The sequence below is a fragment of the Sardina pilchardus genome, chromosome 23 (assembly GCF_963854185.1).
Source record: "Sardina pilchardus chromosome 23, fSarPil1.1, whole genome shotgun sequence".
Classification (NCBI taxonomy): Eukaryota; Metazoa; Chordata; class Actinopteri; order Clupeiformes; family Clupeidae; genus Sardina; species Sardina pilchardus.
Window position 1 is genome coordinate 29,491,729 of NC_085016.1, and position 18,278 is coordinate 29,510,006.

Below are 18,278 nucleotides of genomic sequence, written 5' to 3' on the forward strand. Positions count from 1 at the left end.
ACCCTGCTAATATTACCTGACAGTCTATTCTCCTTTTCTGTATGTCAGTTCTAGATGGAGGATATTGTGGGGGATATTTTCATGCATGGAGTCTAAAAAGCTAGAGAAATAGACCCTGAGAAATAAAGGTTAAACATCTCCTCTCTTGAGGAAATGGACACAAATTGACCTGAAGAAAAAATATCTAAATAAACATATTTCAGAGTAATTGTACAGAGGAAAAAAAATGCAATGAAAATATTTGCATATTGTTTTCTGCCATCATGTAGCAAAATGATTGTAGCATACTGCACAAGTGAAAATAAATACAGTATGAATTTGTTTAGGCAGCAGTTGTGTGCTTCCAAACACATATTTCTCAATCTTGGGGGATTTGGAGGACTTTATTGTAATTTCGAAATGATTTTCCTTTCAGTTTTCTCACGATCAAATCTATTTTAAACATCATGTTTTTACATTATCATCATCATCATCTTCACAACCACTAATGTTTGTCTGTTTTCTGTGTTCTATGTAATATAGAAACAATTCCCAAAAAAGTTGTATAATGCATGTACATTTCTCCCTTCTCTTAGCTCTCTCCATCAACCACTAGGTGGCAGAGCGGCCCCATATAAGGCTTCTGAATATGCTTTGCTAGTGTGTGCCAGACCCAGCACTTATTTATTTCATACACCTTAGAAGACATGACGACATAAATCATAATCTGTTCATCTGAAAGCTAACATTTGTGCTATACATCACTCTATTTTTTACCCTGCTGATCTATGACACACTGTGTAGACATCTATTGAGATTCATACTCATTACCCTTCTGTAATTTCTTATGGGAACAAGCTTTCAGTTTTGTGAGTGTAAAAGAGGTTTGTAATCCAGCTTCCCATGTATATTTAGGTGTATTGCACTGGTATGGCTGTACTGTATGTACTTTCACCAGTGCGTGTCTGTGTGTGTCTGTGTGTGTGTGTGTGTGTGTGTGTGTGTGTGTATGTGTGTGTGGCACAAAGCTCACACAGCCTTGGCACTGGATGCCATGGAGGACACAGAGGACAGCAAGGTCTCATTCTTCTTGCTCTGCAGCAGTCCTTTGTTTTTAGCCGAGCAGTTGCTGGCGGCGGAGGAGCCGGCCCCTTTCCTGGTGGCCGGCCGGGGGCAGCTGACCAGTGCTTTGGCCACCAGGTACACCAGCTCGGCCGCATTGAGCACCATGCACGCACCCGATGCTGCCGCCATGAACATGGTGAACACTGTCTTCTCAGTGGGGCGCGACACGAAGCAGTCCACCTCGTTGGGGCAGGGCCACTGCTCACAGCGCACCAGCCGAGGGATCCAGAAGCTTCCGTAGATGGCGTACAGCGCATAAACGAATGCCGCCTCCAACAGCAGTCTGAAGACCAGGCTGAGGGCATACGTCCACCACAGTGTGCCTGCAATGTGCAGCCGCTGCTGCCGGATGCTCTCCAGCTGCTCCTCCTGCTGTTTGGTGTGGCCAGAGGGCACGCCGGCCGCTGGCTTCCTGTTGCGGAGCACACGGCGTTTGTCACTGCGCTTGCGGTAGGCTACGTGCATGGCCACCAGCAGGGCCGGTGTGGACGCAAACACCAGCTGCAGGCACCAGAGGCGCACGTGGGAGATGGGGAAGAAGTGGTCGTAGCAGACGTTCTCGCAGCCTGGCTGCAGCGTGTTGCATGTGAAGTCCGACTGCTCGTCGCCCCACACTGCCTCAGCTGCCAGGGCCAGGATGGTGACGCGGAAGATGAAGAGCACCGAGAGCCAGACCTTGCCCAAGCTGGTGGACTGGCGGTTCACACCGGCCAGCTGGGTGTACAAGGTAGTCCAGCTCATGATTCGGCCCTCTCCTCCACCACTGCTCGTACAAAGGGTAGCCTGAGGATACAACCAAATAAGAAATTGGATTGGATCAAGGTAATGTGTGTGTGTGTCTGTGTGTGTGTGTGTGTGTGTGTGTGTGTGTGTGTGTCTCTCTCAGAGAATATGGGTAAATACTCATACCTGTGTTTAGGCATGTGTGTATTTGCAAGAAAGAGATTGCAAGAGGGTGGGTTATCACAGAAATGAACATAGTAAGACAAGGATGGAGTAGAAAAGTTGAAGAGACACAACTAAAATCAGTCAGTAGATAAGAAATAACACATTACAGTAGACACTGTTGATAAGAAAAGATACAATACTGGATATGGAGGAATTGAGGAATAGATAATGAAGTAGAGTAAAGGTTAAAACACAGCGATGGAAGGGTGGGTAAAAAAGAGTGCAGGTGCAGCAAGGGAGGGGTGGGAAAATAGGAGTGTACAAAAGTTATAAAAACAGTCATATTCCAAACAACCCTGATAAGGAGTTCTATGTTTTTTTCTCAAGGAAAGACATTGCCGGACAGAATCCATGAGAAAAAAAACATGGAATTCAATTTTGTCCATATATTGGTAGACTATCTACATACCTGAAACACATCAAAGGTTTAAACTACTTCAGAAACAAAGGCAAATGTTTAAATGCATTTGCATTATAGTGTAATGTTATCTTAGTGGAAGAAACAGTCTCTGATGTTATGCCATGGAGCATAATAGCGCACTGTTCAAAAGTTCAAAACAATGGTCTCTTTAGTCTTGGTCTTCCTCCAGCGCGCAACAATCTGTCAATTCAACAACAAACTGATCGTGAGTTTAGTGGTTGTCTATTGATATGCAATAATCGTTCTTGTACTTGCCCTTATATTTGTTGTAAGCTACATGAACGTTCATCAATTAAGATTCCATGAACTGAAAATTGACATTCATTCTAACTTAATTATGCTACAATATCGCACGGAAAATCAGAAAAACAACAACAAACCTAACAAACAATTTAAGTTCAATCTGTCCAAAAACACAAGTTTTACTTGAAGTTGTTATAACGTCTTCATATCGTCACATCTCACCTTATTCTGCGAAATCTTGGAGTGGGCGAATCATTGTTTTGGGATCACTGCCTGTTCACTGGCACCCAAGAGCTAGTATCGTTCTCTCTTGCACAACGGAAAGGTTGAGAATAGCGGCTGTACAGGTGTTCAAATGTGCGCTATAGCGCAGCCGAGTCTCCTTTCGAGGCTTCGACCTCGTGACGTCACACCCCCATACGAGGCTAAGAATTCCAAAAAAAATTCATTTAATCTCGATAAAGGTAACATTTCGCTGTAAAACAAGGTGGAGATATCAGTTATAGTGTCGTCCTAAATCTAAGTCTAATCTATTGCTGAATGCAGGATACGTAAGATTCTGGTGACTAATTATTCACATATAGCCTACGTAATGCCCTTGAGAAAGAAATGCAACATGAGAGAAATATAGAGGAGCAGATTAGAGAAGCAGCCTACAAAGTAGGATCGCTTTTTTGATTAGGTTAAGGTCAGTTGAATAAATTCATTCTAGAGTGTGGAATATTTGTATACATATTTTTTATACATTAGTATTGGTAGAAAATTGTTGATCCTATAGATAGACTTATCGGCCAGATCTCAACAAATCAAATCAAGACATTATGGCACGAAGAATCCATTACAACAACAGGAAGACATTTGGATTTCAGACACTGTTTGATGAGCCAAAGTAGCAATCTTTTCTGAGTGCAAAAACTTAAAATGGTAACTTTAGCCCCCTGAAACCAATTCAAACCCTGTTTCCCTGATAGAGATGTCCTTCATCTCAAAAACAAATGCCCATCTGTGTGCCAGGGTGAAAGAGACTGCACTCACTTACAGTGGTCTTCTTTCAGTCCACACAGGCAGCTCCCACCATATTGGATTTCCCTAATGATCCTCACTCCCATGTTCAATGAGTGACTGGTAAAGACATACAAACAATCATTAGAATAGAATGTGAGGTAGAGGTAGAATGTGTGTTGTGTTCCATAGGATTCATGTTTGCATTGTCGCAGTGCTCATCATTGAAGAAAAAGATGGTGAAAAGACATTAAAAGTAAAGAGGGATTAACATGGACTCGGTTACATTTGGCAACACATCTTGCAATTATTATGCACAGAGCTAACACAAAGTTCTTTCTGTTTTCAGCAGAGGTTTTTGGTCCGGGACATTTCTACTAGTCCTCTGGTCTCTTTTCTGCTCAGATTTCCCTGATGCTCTGGTGGATTACAGTGGACTACAAAGACTGAGCAGATTACCTAAAGTGGCTGAACCTCCAGTTACAGGAACGGGTAGAGGGCTTAATATGGGCATTCCAGAGGGAACAGATAATGATACCACTTCTTTGGTGTCAAAGCAACACAAAGACAGAGAAGACAGACTGTGGTAGTTCATCTGTTTCATGAAAGCCAGGCTATTTTGCAATATCTCAGCACTGTCTCCCTGTCAAGATATTCATTGAGTAGGGAGATTTTTAGGGAGATGTTTTGTGCTGCGACAGAATAATGGTTCAGGTAAATACAATGCATTTTCCCTCAGACTTGTTTCCTTTTGCATCACTCCCAATCTCTTCCATTGTTTGAGGTCTCACAGTGTAAATGTGATAGATTCATCCAAGGAATTGTGAAATGTGTTGGGTAGATAGGACAGTCACAGTATGTAGTTTCCATTTCACAGAAGATTGTTAAATGGTTGTCCTGGGAGTCTGTTTTCTGCTCTTCTACAGTAGGAGCAGTGGATTTGTCTTCATATTATGAAGTAGAGTTGGAATATGACAGTATGAGACCTATATGTTTTCAGAACCTTGGACAGCACCAGTAATCAGGAACATAAAGGCAAGGCTAATCATGCATTGTCAGCCAACACTGACAACTCCATAAAGGATTCCTTTTATATTACAAATGAACTCATCTGTACAGAGCTACCTATTGAGCCTCAGAAGGGTCATGGTAGTGATGCAAAACTGTTGTGAGGTAGTGCAAAATGATTGCAAAGATAGTTAAGGGTAAAATCATCTATGTTCAACAGATTATTTTGAAAATTTGTCTTAATGTTGTGCAAATATAATATTGGGCCTCTCAGGCATAATAGTCAACCCATCCATTATCCAACTCCGATTGTTGTGATATCATTTTTGGTGCTGAACCCACACTCTGGGATGAGAATACTAATATGCTATCCCTTCACACCACGAAAGGAGTCAAAGACAAACTACATGAATGAAGGCCTATTCATTCATAATAAGGGACAATGAGCGGCGACATTTTTGAAATGTGAGAGGGCTAGTTTTTTTAAAAAAGTTCTGTGACTGATCTGTGACTGTGTGCATGTGAAAGACTGGCCAGATGGAAAGAGAGAGAAAGGATGGATGGAAACATTTGAAAATAATGTGCAAAAAACTACTGATAAACATGAACAACAGAGGCAATGGAAAATATGCTACCGGTACCCCTGAGTGAGTGAGAGGGCTAACATAGGGAAACAGAACATACTGTATTTGTTTGTTAATATACAGTAGCCCTCAGCTGAGCAGGCGAGCCAGAGGCAGAACAACAGAGCCTACTGTGAGCCTGTGCCCCATGGGTCGTGAGGCAGAGGAGCAAAGGCCCACCACGGAGCGCCATGTGACTGAGCAGCAGGTTCCACAAAGACAGAGAGAGAGAGGGAGAGAGAGAGAGGAAGTAAAAAGGAAGTTAATAGAAGATGATAGTACAGTGGAAGAAACTGGGAATCGAGAGAGAGAGGTAGAGGGAAGTTGAAAAATGGGAGGGAAAGATTACAGAGGCAGAGGGAGAAAGAGGGAGGAGAGGTAGAGAGACTATAAGTGAGAGAAGACAAAAGTGATCACTGTCCCACGTTTGTCCCCATATCTCATATTCATATTTGACAGATGTGGCTCTCCTTTGATAGAGCAAAGTGGGCTCAAATGATCAAGAGGGCGAGATTGCTCTGAAGAAACTGCCAGAAGAAGTGGGCAAATCCTGTGTGTGTGTGTGTGTGTGTGTGTGTGTGTGTGTGTGTGTGTGTGTGTGTGTGCTAGTGTGTGTTTGTGCGTGCGTGCATGCTTGTTGGTTCTTGTGCATATATAAATACACACACACACACACACACACACACACACACACACACACACACACACATATACAGTGTGCTCTTCATTTTACACACTTGTATTGATATTACCAGAAATACACAATTAAATAACATGATATAAGACAATAATGATTTAAAAAATGGATTTATAGTGTTTTGGAAAAGAGGTCTTGATATATGTATGTAAGTCTATATGTACATATATGATGTGTGTGTATGTGTGTGTGTGTGTGTGTGTGTGTGTGTGTGTGTGTGTGAGAGAGAGAGAGAGAGAGAGAGAGAGAGAGAGAGAGAGAGAGAGAGAGAGAGAGAGAGAGAGAGAGAGAGAGAGGGGCGGGGGGAGAGTATACCGACATGCCCAGCTGTGCATTCTGACTCCTTCCATGACCCATCTGGGATGGCAGCTTTCCCGATGCGTGTGTTGCCGTGCCCTGTGTGCAGCATACCAATGAGCGGGTAGTGCAGTGGAGGACCAGAGCTGGCATCCAGAGAACTCACAAGGCATGCCCCTATGCCCCCCGGAGCAGAGCCCGCAGCAACATGAGTGGGGGGTGTTGTGGGCAGAGAAATAGGATCTGACTTAATGAGCTCAAGATTTTACAGTGATAATGCTGTCGGTCTCATTCTAAAGTTCTGTCCTGAAGATGAACACTTTGTTATTGCCAACACTCACATTTCTGTCCTAATCTATTCTGGATTGTGGACACAAATAAAGAGGTAAAATGCTTGCAAATAGGCACAATAAACATTATAATTACACATTTGTAATGCAATGGCCAGCATGATATGTCATTAATAATGAATTCTTTATGGTCCAGTCTTTTCATTTTCTTTTATTTGCTTGGCACTGCAAAGATACAAAATATACTGAAGTAGTTGCAGCGCAACACCTGTGTTATTCTAAAGTGGCCTATGGGGCACAAGTTTGACCACTTGATGGCAGCACTTTCACCTTGCAAAAATGGATACTTGTACACACTCATATGCACTGGGTCACATTCCTGCAATTACTCTCAAGTGGGTTTACATTGCACGTGAAACAGCAGTGCTACACTATGAAACCCATTCTTTTCAATGGTTTGCTTATGCAAGGTTTGGTATGTCGCTGCATTGAATAAAGCGCAGGACAAGCAGCATTTTGGCACTTTACCCCTCTTGCGCGTCACAGTCGAGTTCAATCATGTTGGATATAAAAAATCTTTTGGACATTACCTCAACCAAGAGCAACCTAGCAGCGAGCGCAGTGCAAGCCACGTGCAATGTGAAGTCCCCTTCAATCTCAGAAATATGTATGGGCAGTCACAAGTAGTGGGCCCCCAAGTCAGTCTCCAATAAGACAGTAGGGGCTAGAAACATACAGATAAACACCTGACATTCCGACTGTGTACTACTGTATGTAGTTCTGTGGTCAGGGATGGAACTGCAAAAAGCTTTTACAGTGTAGTTTTGCACTCTACGTATGTTGCCCAAAGTGTGCTGTCAAGATTTTGTCACCAACTTGGATGTTATTGGTGTTCTGAATATGCTGATATACATTCAATATACCTTGAATATAATGGGTTTTTTTGCAATAACAATAACTGTTAACTTAAGCGCTACATGTATTGTCCACTTCAATATATTTTCAAAAATATGCAATAAAAAGTACAGTATATGATGATGCAACTTACTTAAACAGATTCACTCAAATGATACCAATTAACCCAGGGACAATCATCAACACTACAAATACATAATTCTATGGAGAAAAACTACATACTGGAGGTGCTTCTTGCTGACATCCTGATCGTCATCTAGTGATAAGGCACCAGGTAGTGATGGATTTCCACCTGAGTAGTATAACAAACTTACCCAAGCGCTAACTCCACTTTTTCTCACTACCTTCGAGTGAATTTTAAAAGAAAACTGTATCCCCATCATGGAAAGAAGCGATCATCACTATGTTCTCCAAAGCAACAGAAAGTTCCCTAAAAGAATAAAGAATTATGTCAAAATGATAGGCCTATATCAATTTTAAATGTTGACTGTAACATACAGTATATGCTTCAATCCTAGCAAACAGATTATAAACACTTTATATGATATTATTGATGAGGATCAAACAGGCTTTGTTAGAGGACATCAAACCCAAGACAATAATAAATAGAAGAACATTGCTTGTTATAAATAGAATTGAAAAAAGCAAGTCACTTACAGCATTGATTAGTCTAGATGCGTAGAAAACATTTGATATGGTTGATTGAGTGTATTTATATAGCAGCAGTTCACTCTTTGCAGCTATAACAGCTTCAACAGGAAGTGACCATCCCCAAACTTCCCTCAATGTTTGGAGCATGGAATTGTCCAAAATCTCTTGGTTAGTGCTGAAGCATTAAGAGTTCCGTTCACTGGAACTAAGGGACCAAGCCCAGCTCGGGGATGGCCCCTTCCTGTTCCAACATGACTGTGCACCAGCACCTTCTGTGTTCTTTTGGAGAGAAAGTCTGGGCTTTCACAATCCTCTCAAGGTAGGCAGAGAGAGTTTTGGTGAAGTACATGATCATGGTTTTGTCAGATAGAGATTACAGAAAGTGGCCTGTAGTAAATGAACAGATGCTACTACCTCTGGATTCTTCTTCCTTTTTGTGCTTTGTTATCAGTTTTGTCACCATCATTTGTTGGTGGACTAGAATATTTGGCTTGTCACTTTTCTTCAGTTGCCTAGAGAAGCCAGCAGATGTCCAGAACCTGTACACAATACCTTAGTGAGTGATTTTAAGATTTGTGTGCCATCAGATGATGTGATTGGAATTCTACAGTATATAGCAGTAACCCGTTTAAAATCAATAGTTGAATTGTATCCTCAAGCCCGGTGTACAGCTGTGCTGACATGAGTTTACAGTCACTTGCCACAGTGCATTTTGCATTACTATGCAAGTATGCAGTATAAAGACTTTATACTGTAGGTCTCAGGAATGTGCAGTCATAGATATTGATATGCTTTCTTTCAGCACAACTTACAGTAGGCCTACCTAAGCAATATCATTAAAGTATTGTCATTTCATTTTAACCAACTATATACACAAACATGAGCCAAAACATCAACATATTTATTTATTTATTTTTAAAGCACTGCTGTAAGGATTGGGAAGCTTGAGCTAGGGTGAGAGTGGAGCAATATAAAACTGTGTGATACGGATAAAGATGTATTTTGGCAATCCACAGCTCTCTGATCTATGGCCATCAGCTAAAACGTATTCTTAAACCAACCAACAGCATTGGTGCTCCAGCCAATATCCAGAACTTTTAAATGAGAATAGAGTGATCGACTATGTCAAAGGTCTTAGACAAGTGATTGAACAGGGCAGCGCAGCTCATCTTCTTGTCTAGAATTTGAATTTGAATACCTGAGTAGCTGCAGTAATATTAATGTTATGCCAGGCCCTATGTGCCTGATTGAGCTGAATTGAGTATGTTGTGCTTTACTTTTGTAGTCTCTAAGCTGAGAAGGAACCAAACACTCCAAGATCTTAGCAAGTGCAGACAGTTTTGAAATATGGTGGTGATTGTCAAGACTAGAGGGCTAGATGGCAAAAGCCAATGTTTGCTTCTATGACAATATTCATGGTTATGATTATGGTATTTAGCAGATGCTTAGTGATTATGGTATTTAGCAGTTGCTTTTGTCAAAAGCGGCATGAAATAGCAACAATAAAATAGCAACAATAAAATAGTTACATTTAATGTCAATTCAATCAATCCATGGGTTTTTATCAGGTCCCTTTCCACAGGTGTATTAATCAAGACCCATGCAGTCTGCATTCATAATCTAGATGCTTGATTTTATACACCTGTGGAAAGTGAACGGATAAAACCCATGAATGCTTAAAAAATAATCAACTAAATAAATAAACTAAATCAACTAAGTGCATGTTGAAAGATCCACAACTATGCAAGGAAGGGAGAGCAACTCATTCCACCAACAAGGATATCTTTTGCATTTCTTATCTAAACAACCTGAAACTTGGCACTGCAATCACTCATGCCTGTAGCTAGGCACCAGACAAATGGTTTGAGAGATATGTGAATGACACATAAACACACACACACACACACACACACACACACACACACACACACACACACAGAGAGAGAGAGAGAGAGAGAGAGACACAGACAGACAGACAGACAGACATTCCAGATGGTTGTATCTATCAGTATTTTATGTATTCTTTTACCTGAATTTTACCTGTATTCAGTATTCTATTTACTATTCTATTTCTTTATTTAACCTTAACAATGATTTATATTTTTTCTTATATTTTTTCTTATCCCTGCCATATATGACTCCATGTCTCCATGCTCCTCAAATGTATTTGTTCATGGTCAGCTCTTAACTGCCTCAACTGTGAAGAACTTTGCGTCAACTCCTGTTGTTTAAGAATAGAGTGACCTTACAATCAGATAATGTTTTCAAATTACCCATTAACTACCCAACTATGAATGTTCAGTGGTTCAGATTTCACATTTGGATAACTCGTACAAAACTGTGTCGCTGAACCTGTTGCATGCTCCTTTGCTATCTTCAGTGTACCTCATATTTTGACTGTTTCAGGATTAATACCACCAGAGTGTGCAAATGAGTCATGTAGGCAGTTTGTTAGACACCGGATATTCCGGTAGTAAACACAGGAAAAGAGGGTTCAACATGTAAAGGATGTGCATTATTACTAATGTGATTCAAACAAACAGAAAATAAGCAGATATTTGCATAATAAGACAAAAGTGTGCACACACACAGAGAGAGACACAGAGACACAGACACAGACACAACACACACACACACACACACACACACACACACACACACTGTAAAGAAATAAAAGTTGGGGTTTTGCATTTGCATAAACGTTCATTTTCCCAGAATACCATTAAAAGTCATGTTAAGTATTTTGAAGTTGTCATATACAAACATGAGAATGAATGAATGTCAGAGCTGTACTTCTAAGAAGATCTTTCATCAGCAAATTGCAGCAACAGAGGATCTTAGGGTTATACAGAACACATTCAGACATTGGTATGCTCTACACAACATAAAATGAAAACATCAACCTTTTAAGGTCAATTTCAAAAGCTATCTAAGTCACTCATGTGACACATCTGAAATTCCTTCTTATGATATGATCTCAAACGATAAGATGCTTTATTTACACAAAACCACAGCCTAAGCTTCCAGTCAGAGAAGAGTAAACAAAGAGAGTGTGAAAGCCACAGTACAGCCCTTATCATTTATTATGTTATCTCTTTCAAATGCTACCAGGGCCTTCAATAAAATACAGAATGTGTGCAGGGGTGACAACTGTACTCAATTTCATTAACAGCCCTTGCTGCTGACTTGCCTAAAGGGAAATAAAAGGGAGGCGTGGTCCATCTAATGTTGCTCACTACATGGCACATTAGGCATCAAAGAGTGATCTGACTGTTTGCTAAGGAAATCCGGACTGGGGGAGATGACATGAGCCACACTGCATGTTCACTGACCATAAAGAAAGGCCTGATATTTGTGAAGCTTTTAGGAGGCTTTTAGGGTTTTATCTTGCTTGCTGGATCTAGTTGAGTGTGCCTGCTCAGGTCTTCATTGACCAAATCCTGTGTATGTGACAATCAGCAGATGTTACTGTTAGATCAAAAGTCTTGCTCACATAATAAAAAGACATGGCATACAGTAAGACAAGTGTCTATTATCTCAGAAAAATGGATGGAGACTGTCAGCTTCACAGAACCTTCATACAGTCTTCATACAGTTTTGACTATTTGCTATTTCTAATTTTGAAATGTAATAGTCTAATAGTAAGTGATGTCTCATCATACTCTTTCATAATTATATTTGATGACATCATGGATAGCTGCCTGAACATAAGTGTGACGTGTTGATGATCGTACTCTGCCAGTAAATCATACACAATAATTAAGAAGTATTCAACCGAACATCCTGTGAGCTATTTACAATGTGTTTGTGAGTAGATGTACTTTATGGGCAATGTACTTTACCCCCAACTGGATATACATGCCACTGTAGTAAAACACTACTGTTGCCTCACAAAGCTGGCCCATTCTTCCAGTGACGTAAATGAGAGTATGCCATAGAAATCTGTGGAGTGACTGTCAATTAACCTTTGACATTAAAACTACCATCAGATGGGGAAAAAACTGAATTGAACTAGTGAACAGCACACACTGAATGACAATGATGCACTGTTTTTCTGTGAATGCAGTTCTGGGGGACTCTGTTGAGTAAATACTTCAACTCCAACAAGAAAACTGTGTCAAAGAGTTAGGGACAGAAATGCCACATTTCTTTGTTCTGTTCTTTCAACCAATATCTGCTGTGTTTCCCACCTTCTAATTTTTGAGAGCAAAGTGCTTGCAAACATTGCACTCAGCAGAGACAGGACCCAGCTGTGAAACATTTGTCTGTGAATAGAAATGGGGTCTTGGGACAGAACACCACACCCTCCGACTCCAGCGTTTCATTTGTATATCTCTGTGGTCATAAGTTTACATACACATGCTAAAGTTGACTAAAAAGAGGTAAAAAAAAAGGTCTGTTCACTTACTGTCATTCTTCACTGTCCTGTTGCATTAAAGGCATAAAAAGGAATTGTAATAGGGCAAGTAGGCCTAGTGGATCGCTAGGGTGCGTTGGCCAGGAATCCAGGCTAGGGAACAGCAACGGGTGATGGTATGGCAGTCATAGGGATGGGTCATCAGGTGTGATGAGGGCCAGACAAAAGGATGGCTGATGACTGGTAGGTGAGGTAAGGTGAAAGAGAAAGAAAGAGAGATAAAAAGTGGGTTAGTATTACTTTAAGTCATGATGGTCAGTATTAATAAGTATATCAATGGTACTATAGTGCTATACTATAGTAGTATAGAGAGAAAAGGCAAGAGAGGGAGATTTGAGAGAGAGGGGGAGGGCAGAGGGAGTTGACCGGCACAACAGAGAGAGGAGGTAAGAGGGAGAGTTGAGAGAGAGAGAGGGAGAGAAAAGGAGTTGTACGGTGTGACATATGAAAAGTCCATGACAGTGCTATGCTATAGCAGCATAACTAAGGCATGGTGGAGTGTAGTCAACACCAGTGCAGGTACGGTCAGCAGCCATGGGACGCATGACTGGGGTGCCAGTCACACGAGCACACAGCAGGTGGTTCATTCCAATAACACCCCTAGGAGGGTGTCTGCTAATCAATTTGAGGGAGGGAATAGATATAATAGAAACTGCCATACAACAATTTCAGTGGTATTTGTTGTAGCTCGGTAAATAAATAAATAAATAAATAAGTAGAGTTCTTCAGGATCTTCAGGAGTTCAGGAGTCTAATTGCTGAAAGGTACGTAGAAGCTGTTGTTGAGGCAAGTCGTTTCAGTTTTCAGAGATCTATAGTGTCCTCCAGAGGGCAGAAGTTAGAGAGATCATGGCTCGGATGTGAGGCGTCCCTGATGATCTTGGTTGCTCAGTTCAAGCTGTGTTCTGTTCAGCATACAGAGAGTGGACTGGTGGAAGGTCACAACCAGTGATGTTGGATGTTTTGGTGACATCTCTTTCTAATTTCCTCTTGGTGCGACTGTCAGAGCTTCCATACCAAACAGTGATTGAAGATGAGATGATGGCTTTGTAGAAGAGCACTAAAAGAGTTTATTATTCCAGAGGAGGGGTGCAGGGTAGTAGAAAGCTCTGCCTCTTTTTTTTTTAATTCTTTGGATTACAAGAAGTCCAGTATTCTGTGATAGTAGGGGTCTACAGTAGGTAGGTTACATCATTCCGTGTCAAATCAGATAAGGTTGTTGCTGCACCGTCTCAGATTTTGTTCAAACTTTGTCTATATCATCAATGAGTCCTACAACCAAGGCCTGTGAAATATTTCTGTGCAAATCATCTGTCTTCATATCTTTTTCAGACCTTGAAATTGTTTCATTTTTACAGCTTGAAAATACTCATTTTTGGCAGGTGTGTCCCAAGAAAAGAGTTTTGAGACCCTCAATATCACTTTTTTTGCATGTTTTTTCAGAAACTTGGGACTTCTGTACAACCAATGAGACTGTGGTACAAACATGTAATCATTGAATCTTACTGAGAACATGCTTGTCTTCCATTCTATAAAGTTTAGTCAGGCTAGGAATGATACTTTTGAAGATATCAATACCTTAAGAGTCATTGCACTAGAAAACCAGGCAAAACCAGCAGGAGGTAGGAAGATGGGGGTCGGCCAAATCGGCTCATACTTTGTATATGTGATAAGTATGTGGAACTATGAACAGCCATATACTTAAAACCCTCGAACTCTTTTTTGTTGTGGAGTTCTGGGGCCCCTCTCAGAGAACCTCAAAAATCCAACAATTCATGGCTGAAAATAACTGAAATTGCCATTTCTTTTTTTTTTTTTAAAGTATATTTTTTGGCTTTTTGCCTTTATTAGTACAGGACAGTGAAGTGGTAGACAGGAAGCAAGTGGGAGAGAGAGATGGGGTGGGATCGGGACATGACCGCAGGCCGGATTCGAACCTGGGTCCCCGTGGGCACTCGGACCCGTAAATGGTACGAGCGCTGTAGCCTGCTGCGCCACAGCGCCCCCCTGAAATTGCCATTTCTACCCTGATTATCCTGATAAAGATATGAACATGAGCTTTATGTTTCCATAGAGCTTAGGTAGAATAGTTTTAAAGACCAAAAGGTGCACTAGGGGGTTATCTGCACCACTGAAAGCAGAATTTTCATCCCTCTAAAATTGGTCATTTTTAGGAGGCATTATCTCACATTCGCAGTGGCTTTGGTGGATGGTTTTACTGTTGCTGGACAGAGGAACATCTTCTGATTCAAAAACAATTGTCGTCTAATTGGGCCACACATAATGTGCGCCGTGCCAGGAGGGTCTTTACGGGGGGTTTTCGGGTTTTGGAGTATAATAAACCAGGTAATAATATCTCACTATAGGGTAATTTATGGTAAATTTTTGTGTCACTGTATGACAAATTGTTAAAGAAAGCTTTAATTAACTAGAAAAGCACTCAAAGAGTGCAGACCTCTGCATGCATTGTTGTTCTTGGTTGTCATACATTTGAAACTAGACTATTCAGATCGCCACCGAGTGGCCATACCATGCCATTACATCGCAAACATCTGGCATTACATCTGTTTGTGATGTAATGCCATGGTATGGCCATGTGATGGCGATCTGAATATGGTTTATCATAGGCCAAAACACGACAAATCCTGCTAAAGACCCTCCTGGCACGGCACACATTATGTGTGGCCTAATTAGACGACAATTGTTTTTGAATCAGTAGATGTTCCTTTCTCCAGCAACAGTAAAACCATCCACCAAAGCCACTGCGAATACGAGATAATGCTTCTTAAAAATGACCGAAATTTAGAGGGAGGAAAATTCTGCTTTCAGTGGTGTAGATAACCCCTCGGTGCACCTTTTGGTCTTTAAAACTATGCTACCTAGGCTCTATGGAAATGTGAAGCTTATGTTCATATCTTTATCAGGATAATCATTGTAGAAATGGCAATTTCAGTCATTTTCAGCCATGAATTGTTGGATTTTTGAGGGTCTCTGAGAGGGGTCCCAGAACTCCATAACAACAGCTGGAGGGTTTTAAGTATATGGCTGTTCATAGTTCCACATACTTATCACATATACAAAGTATGAGCCGATTTGGCCGACCCCCATCTTCCCACCTCTGCCTGGTTTTCTCATGCAATGACTCTTAACATGGCCTCCAAGATAAGGTCATTTAGAGAGTGTAAAAAGGCAAGGGCAAAAAGGCAATGAAAACAATAGAATTGAAAAAAAATATTTTACAGATTTTAGTTATGGAACCTAAACATTGTGTAGACAAACTTGGAAGAAAATCCGAGTCGGTGCTGCAACCATTTTCCTGGATTTTGTCTGATTTCACACGGAATGACTCCCATGGTTTCCAAGCATGGACATTCACTTTGAGCACCGGCCACAGATTCTCAATAGGAATGAGGTCTAGTCTCTGTGCAGGCCACTCCAGGACCTTGGTTTTGGTATCCTTGAGGAACTGTTGGACGAATTTTGATGTCTGCTTTGGGTAATTGTCTTGTTGGAAGACCCAGCGACAACCTAAACTAGACCACGAGCCAATTTCTGAGTCTATTTTCATAATGTCATGCACCCAAGCAAGGCTACAAAAACAGAAACAAACAGAAAAACAGCTCCACAGCATGATGTTCCCACTGTCATTTAATTGTGGGAACTGTGTCCAGTTTAGTCTCATCAAACCAAAGCAGACTTCTAAAACTCATCTTTATCTTTCAAATGTTCACGGGTAAACCTCAGTCTGTCTGTGATGTGCCGCTCTTTGAGTAAAGGGGTTCTTCTGAGATGATGGCCCTGAATCCCACCACGATGAAAAGCCCTCCCAACAGTGTTCCTTGAAACATCAACTCCAGAAGAGATTAGGTCAGCAAAAATGATCTTGGCAGATGGCCAGGGCTTCCTGCTGACATCTCTGACTACAGTATGTTCCTCTCCAGAGTTCTTGAAATCTTGTGCTTATGACTATGCCCAGGTTTGTTTCTTAGGGCGTACTCACACTAGGCAATTCCTACCGTACCCGAGTACACTTTGCCCCTAAAGTCCGGTTCGTTTGACCAGTGTGATCACTTCGTTCCGTACCGGGGTACGGTACGCTAGTACGCTTGGAGGAGGTGGACTCTGGTACGGTACGCATGGAAGCACAACGTCATTAATGATGAAATAAACAATAATGTTCAAATTATCAATCACACGTTGCATAAACATTCTAGAACACAGCAACTCAATCGTACCCAAGTACGGTTTGATTATATGCAGTGTGAGCGCAGACCAGGGACCAGAGGCAACCGTGCTCCAGTACGGTACGGGTGAAACCGGACTTTAGGGGCAAAGTGTACTCGGGTACGGTACGAATTGCCTAGTGTGAGTACGCCCTTGGATGAGGTGGACTCTGGTACGGTACGCATGGAAGCACGACGTCATTAATGATGAAATAAACAATAACGTTCCAATTAACAATCACACGTTGCATAAAGATTCTAGAACACAGCAACTCAATCGTACCCAAGTGCGGTTTGATTATATGCAGTGTGAGCGCAGACCAGGGACCAGAGGCAACTGTGCTCCAGTACGGTACGGGTGAAACGTACCTATGTGAGTGCGCCCTTACAGAATGTGTCTCCTTATGCTTGGCAATGATGCAACCTACAACAGTTCTAGACACTGTGAAATGCTTGGAAAGTGCAGTATAGCCTTACCCCTTATTGTGAGCCTCTTCTGAGCTCAAGACTGATTTCCTTTGTCTTTGGCATGGTGAGTTAGAGTAGTCCCTCTCAATACAGTAATACACGTGCCTTATTCCTTGGAGTTGGAGTCCTTAATATGCTGATTGAATGCTCAGGTGTTGTTATGAAGCCAACTGACAGGTGTGGTTTGAAAGCTGATTGGTTAATTAAGTGTGTTTTGATAGCAAAAAGCACATGGTGGTAATATTATTGACCACCCCCCGGGCTAATACAGTATGCAAATCTAAAAATGTATTTCATATTCCAAAATGTACCAAAAGTTACTAAATAGTACCGGTGAATGTTTGATTATCAAGTTGTATCTTCAAACACTGGGAATCATTTTAGGAAAATGTTCCATAATTCCTGGGGGGCTAATCATTTTGGCCTCAGCTGTAGCCTATTACTGTATGTACGTAGGCCTAGGGCCTGTATTTAGGGGGGCCTTGATATTTTATTTGATTAATATTTGTATGTACCTCTCATTAAAATATATATAAATAATAATACAAATAAACATATATACAACAAACATGCTTCGTTGTTGGCTATATAAAAATACAGATATGAATTATAGGCCTATATGTCAGTTATTTCGAAACTAAAATAGGCCTAGTAGCTCATGCCAATGGAACAGCAGAAGATTGCAACTGGTTTTCCCTGTGTTAGTCTTTAAGTTGTTGGCATGTTCTCCAGCCAAGCTCATATCCTACATTCCTGTAACCTCATAAGCTAAGTGAAGCAAGTGTACACATGCACGGGACCGACTGATTCAAACCCTGAAGTGTTTACTTTCAAGCCGAAATAAAGATAGCCAGCTATCTAGCTGTCGGTTTAAATCAGTCTCCACAGGTTTTTTTTTCTGACCATGGATTGACTTTCTCTATCGAGTTCCCCCATAAAGAAAGACTTGACTTGAGGATTGTTAAGTCAGTA

General features: G+C 41.2%; 1 protein-coding gene across 4 annotated transcripts; it reads right to left on the reverse strand.

Moving 5' to 3' along the window:
• Positions 1 to 381: 381 nt before the first annotated feature.
• LOC134071138 (gap junction beta-2 protein-like) lies at positions 382 to 12,784 on the reverse strand. 4 transcript variants are annotated; one of them, XM_062527744.1, is made up of 4 exons: positions 6,366 to 6,414; positions 3,752 to 3,838; positions 2,939 to 3,141; positions 382 to 1,887 (listed from the first exon to the last, which is right to left on the reverse strand). In XM_062527744.1, exon 4 carries the CDS (start codon positions 1,843 to 1,845, stop codon positions 1,009 to 1,011), a length of 837 nt encoding a protein of 278 aa, XP_062383728.1. In that variant the 5' UTR covers positions 1,846 to 1,887; positions 2,939 to 3,141; positions 3,752 to 3,838; positions 6,366 to 6,414; the 3' UTR covers positions 382 to 1,008. The 4 variants fall into 4 exon arrangements, with proteins under 4 accessions (XP_062383728.1, XP_062383726.1, XP_062383729.1 ...); XM_062527742.1 differs by lacking the exons at positions 2,939 to 3,141; positions 3,752 to 3,838 and adding an exon at positions 12,608 to 12,784 and having other exon boundaries at positions 6,366 to 7,978; XM_062527745.1 differs by lacking the exon at positions 6,366 to 6,414 and having other exon boundaries at positions 3,756 to 3,839.
• Between the last annotated feature and the right edge of the window lie 5,494 nt (positions 12,785 to 18,278).

Excerpts from the sequence above, each read along its gene's own strand:
- LOC134071138 (XM_062527742.1), bottom strand. The coding sequence starts at position 6,455 with ATGCTGCACACAGGGCACGGCAACACACGCATCGGGAAAGCTGCCATC. Across the intron at positions 1,888-6,365 it reads CAGAATGCACAGCTGGGCAT|GCTACCCTTTGTACGAGCAG; the intron begins GTCGGTATACTC and ends TTGTATCCTCAG.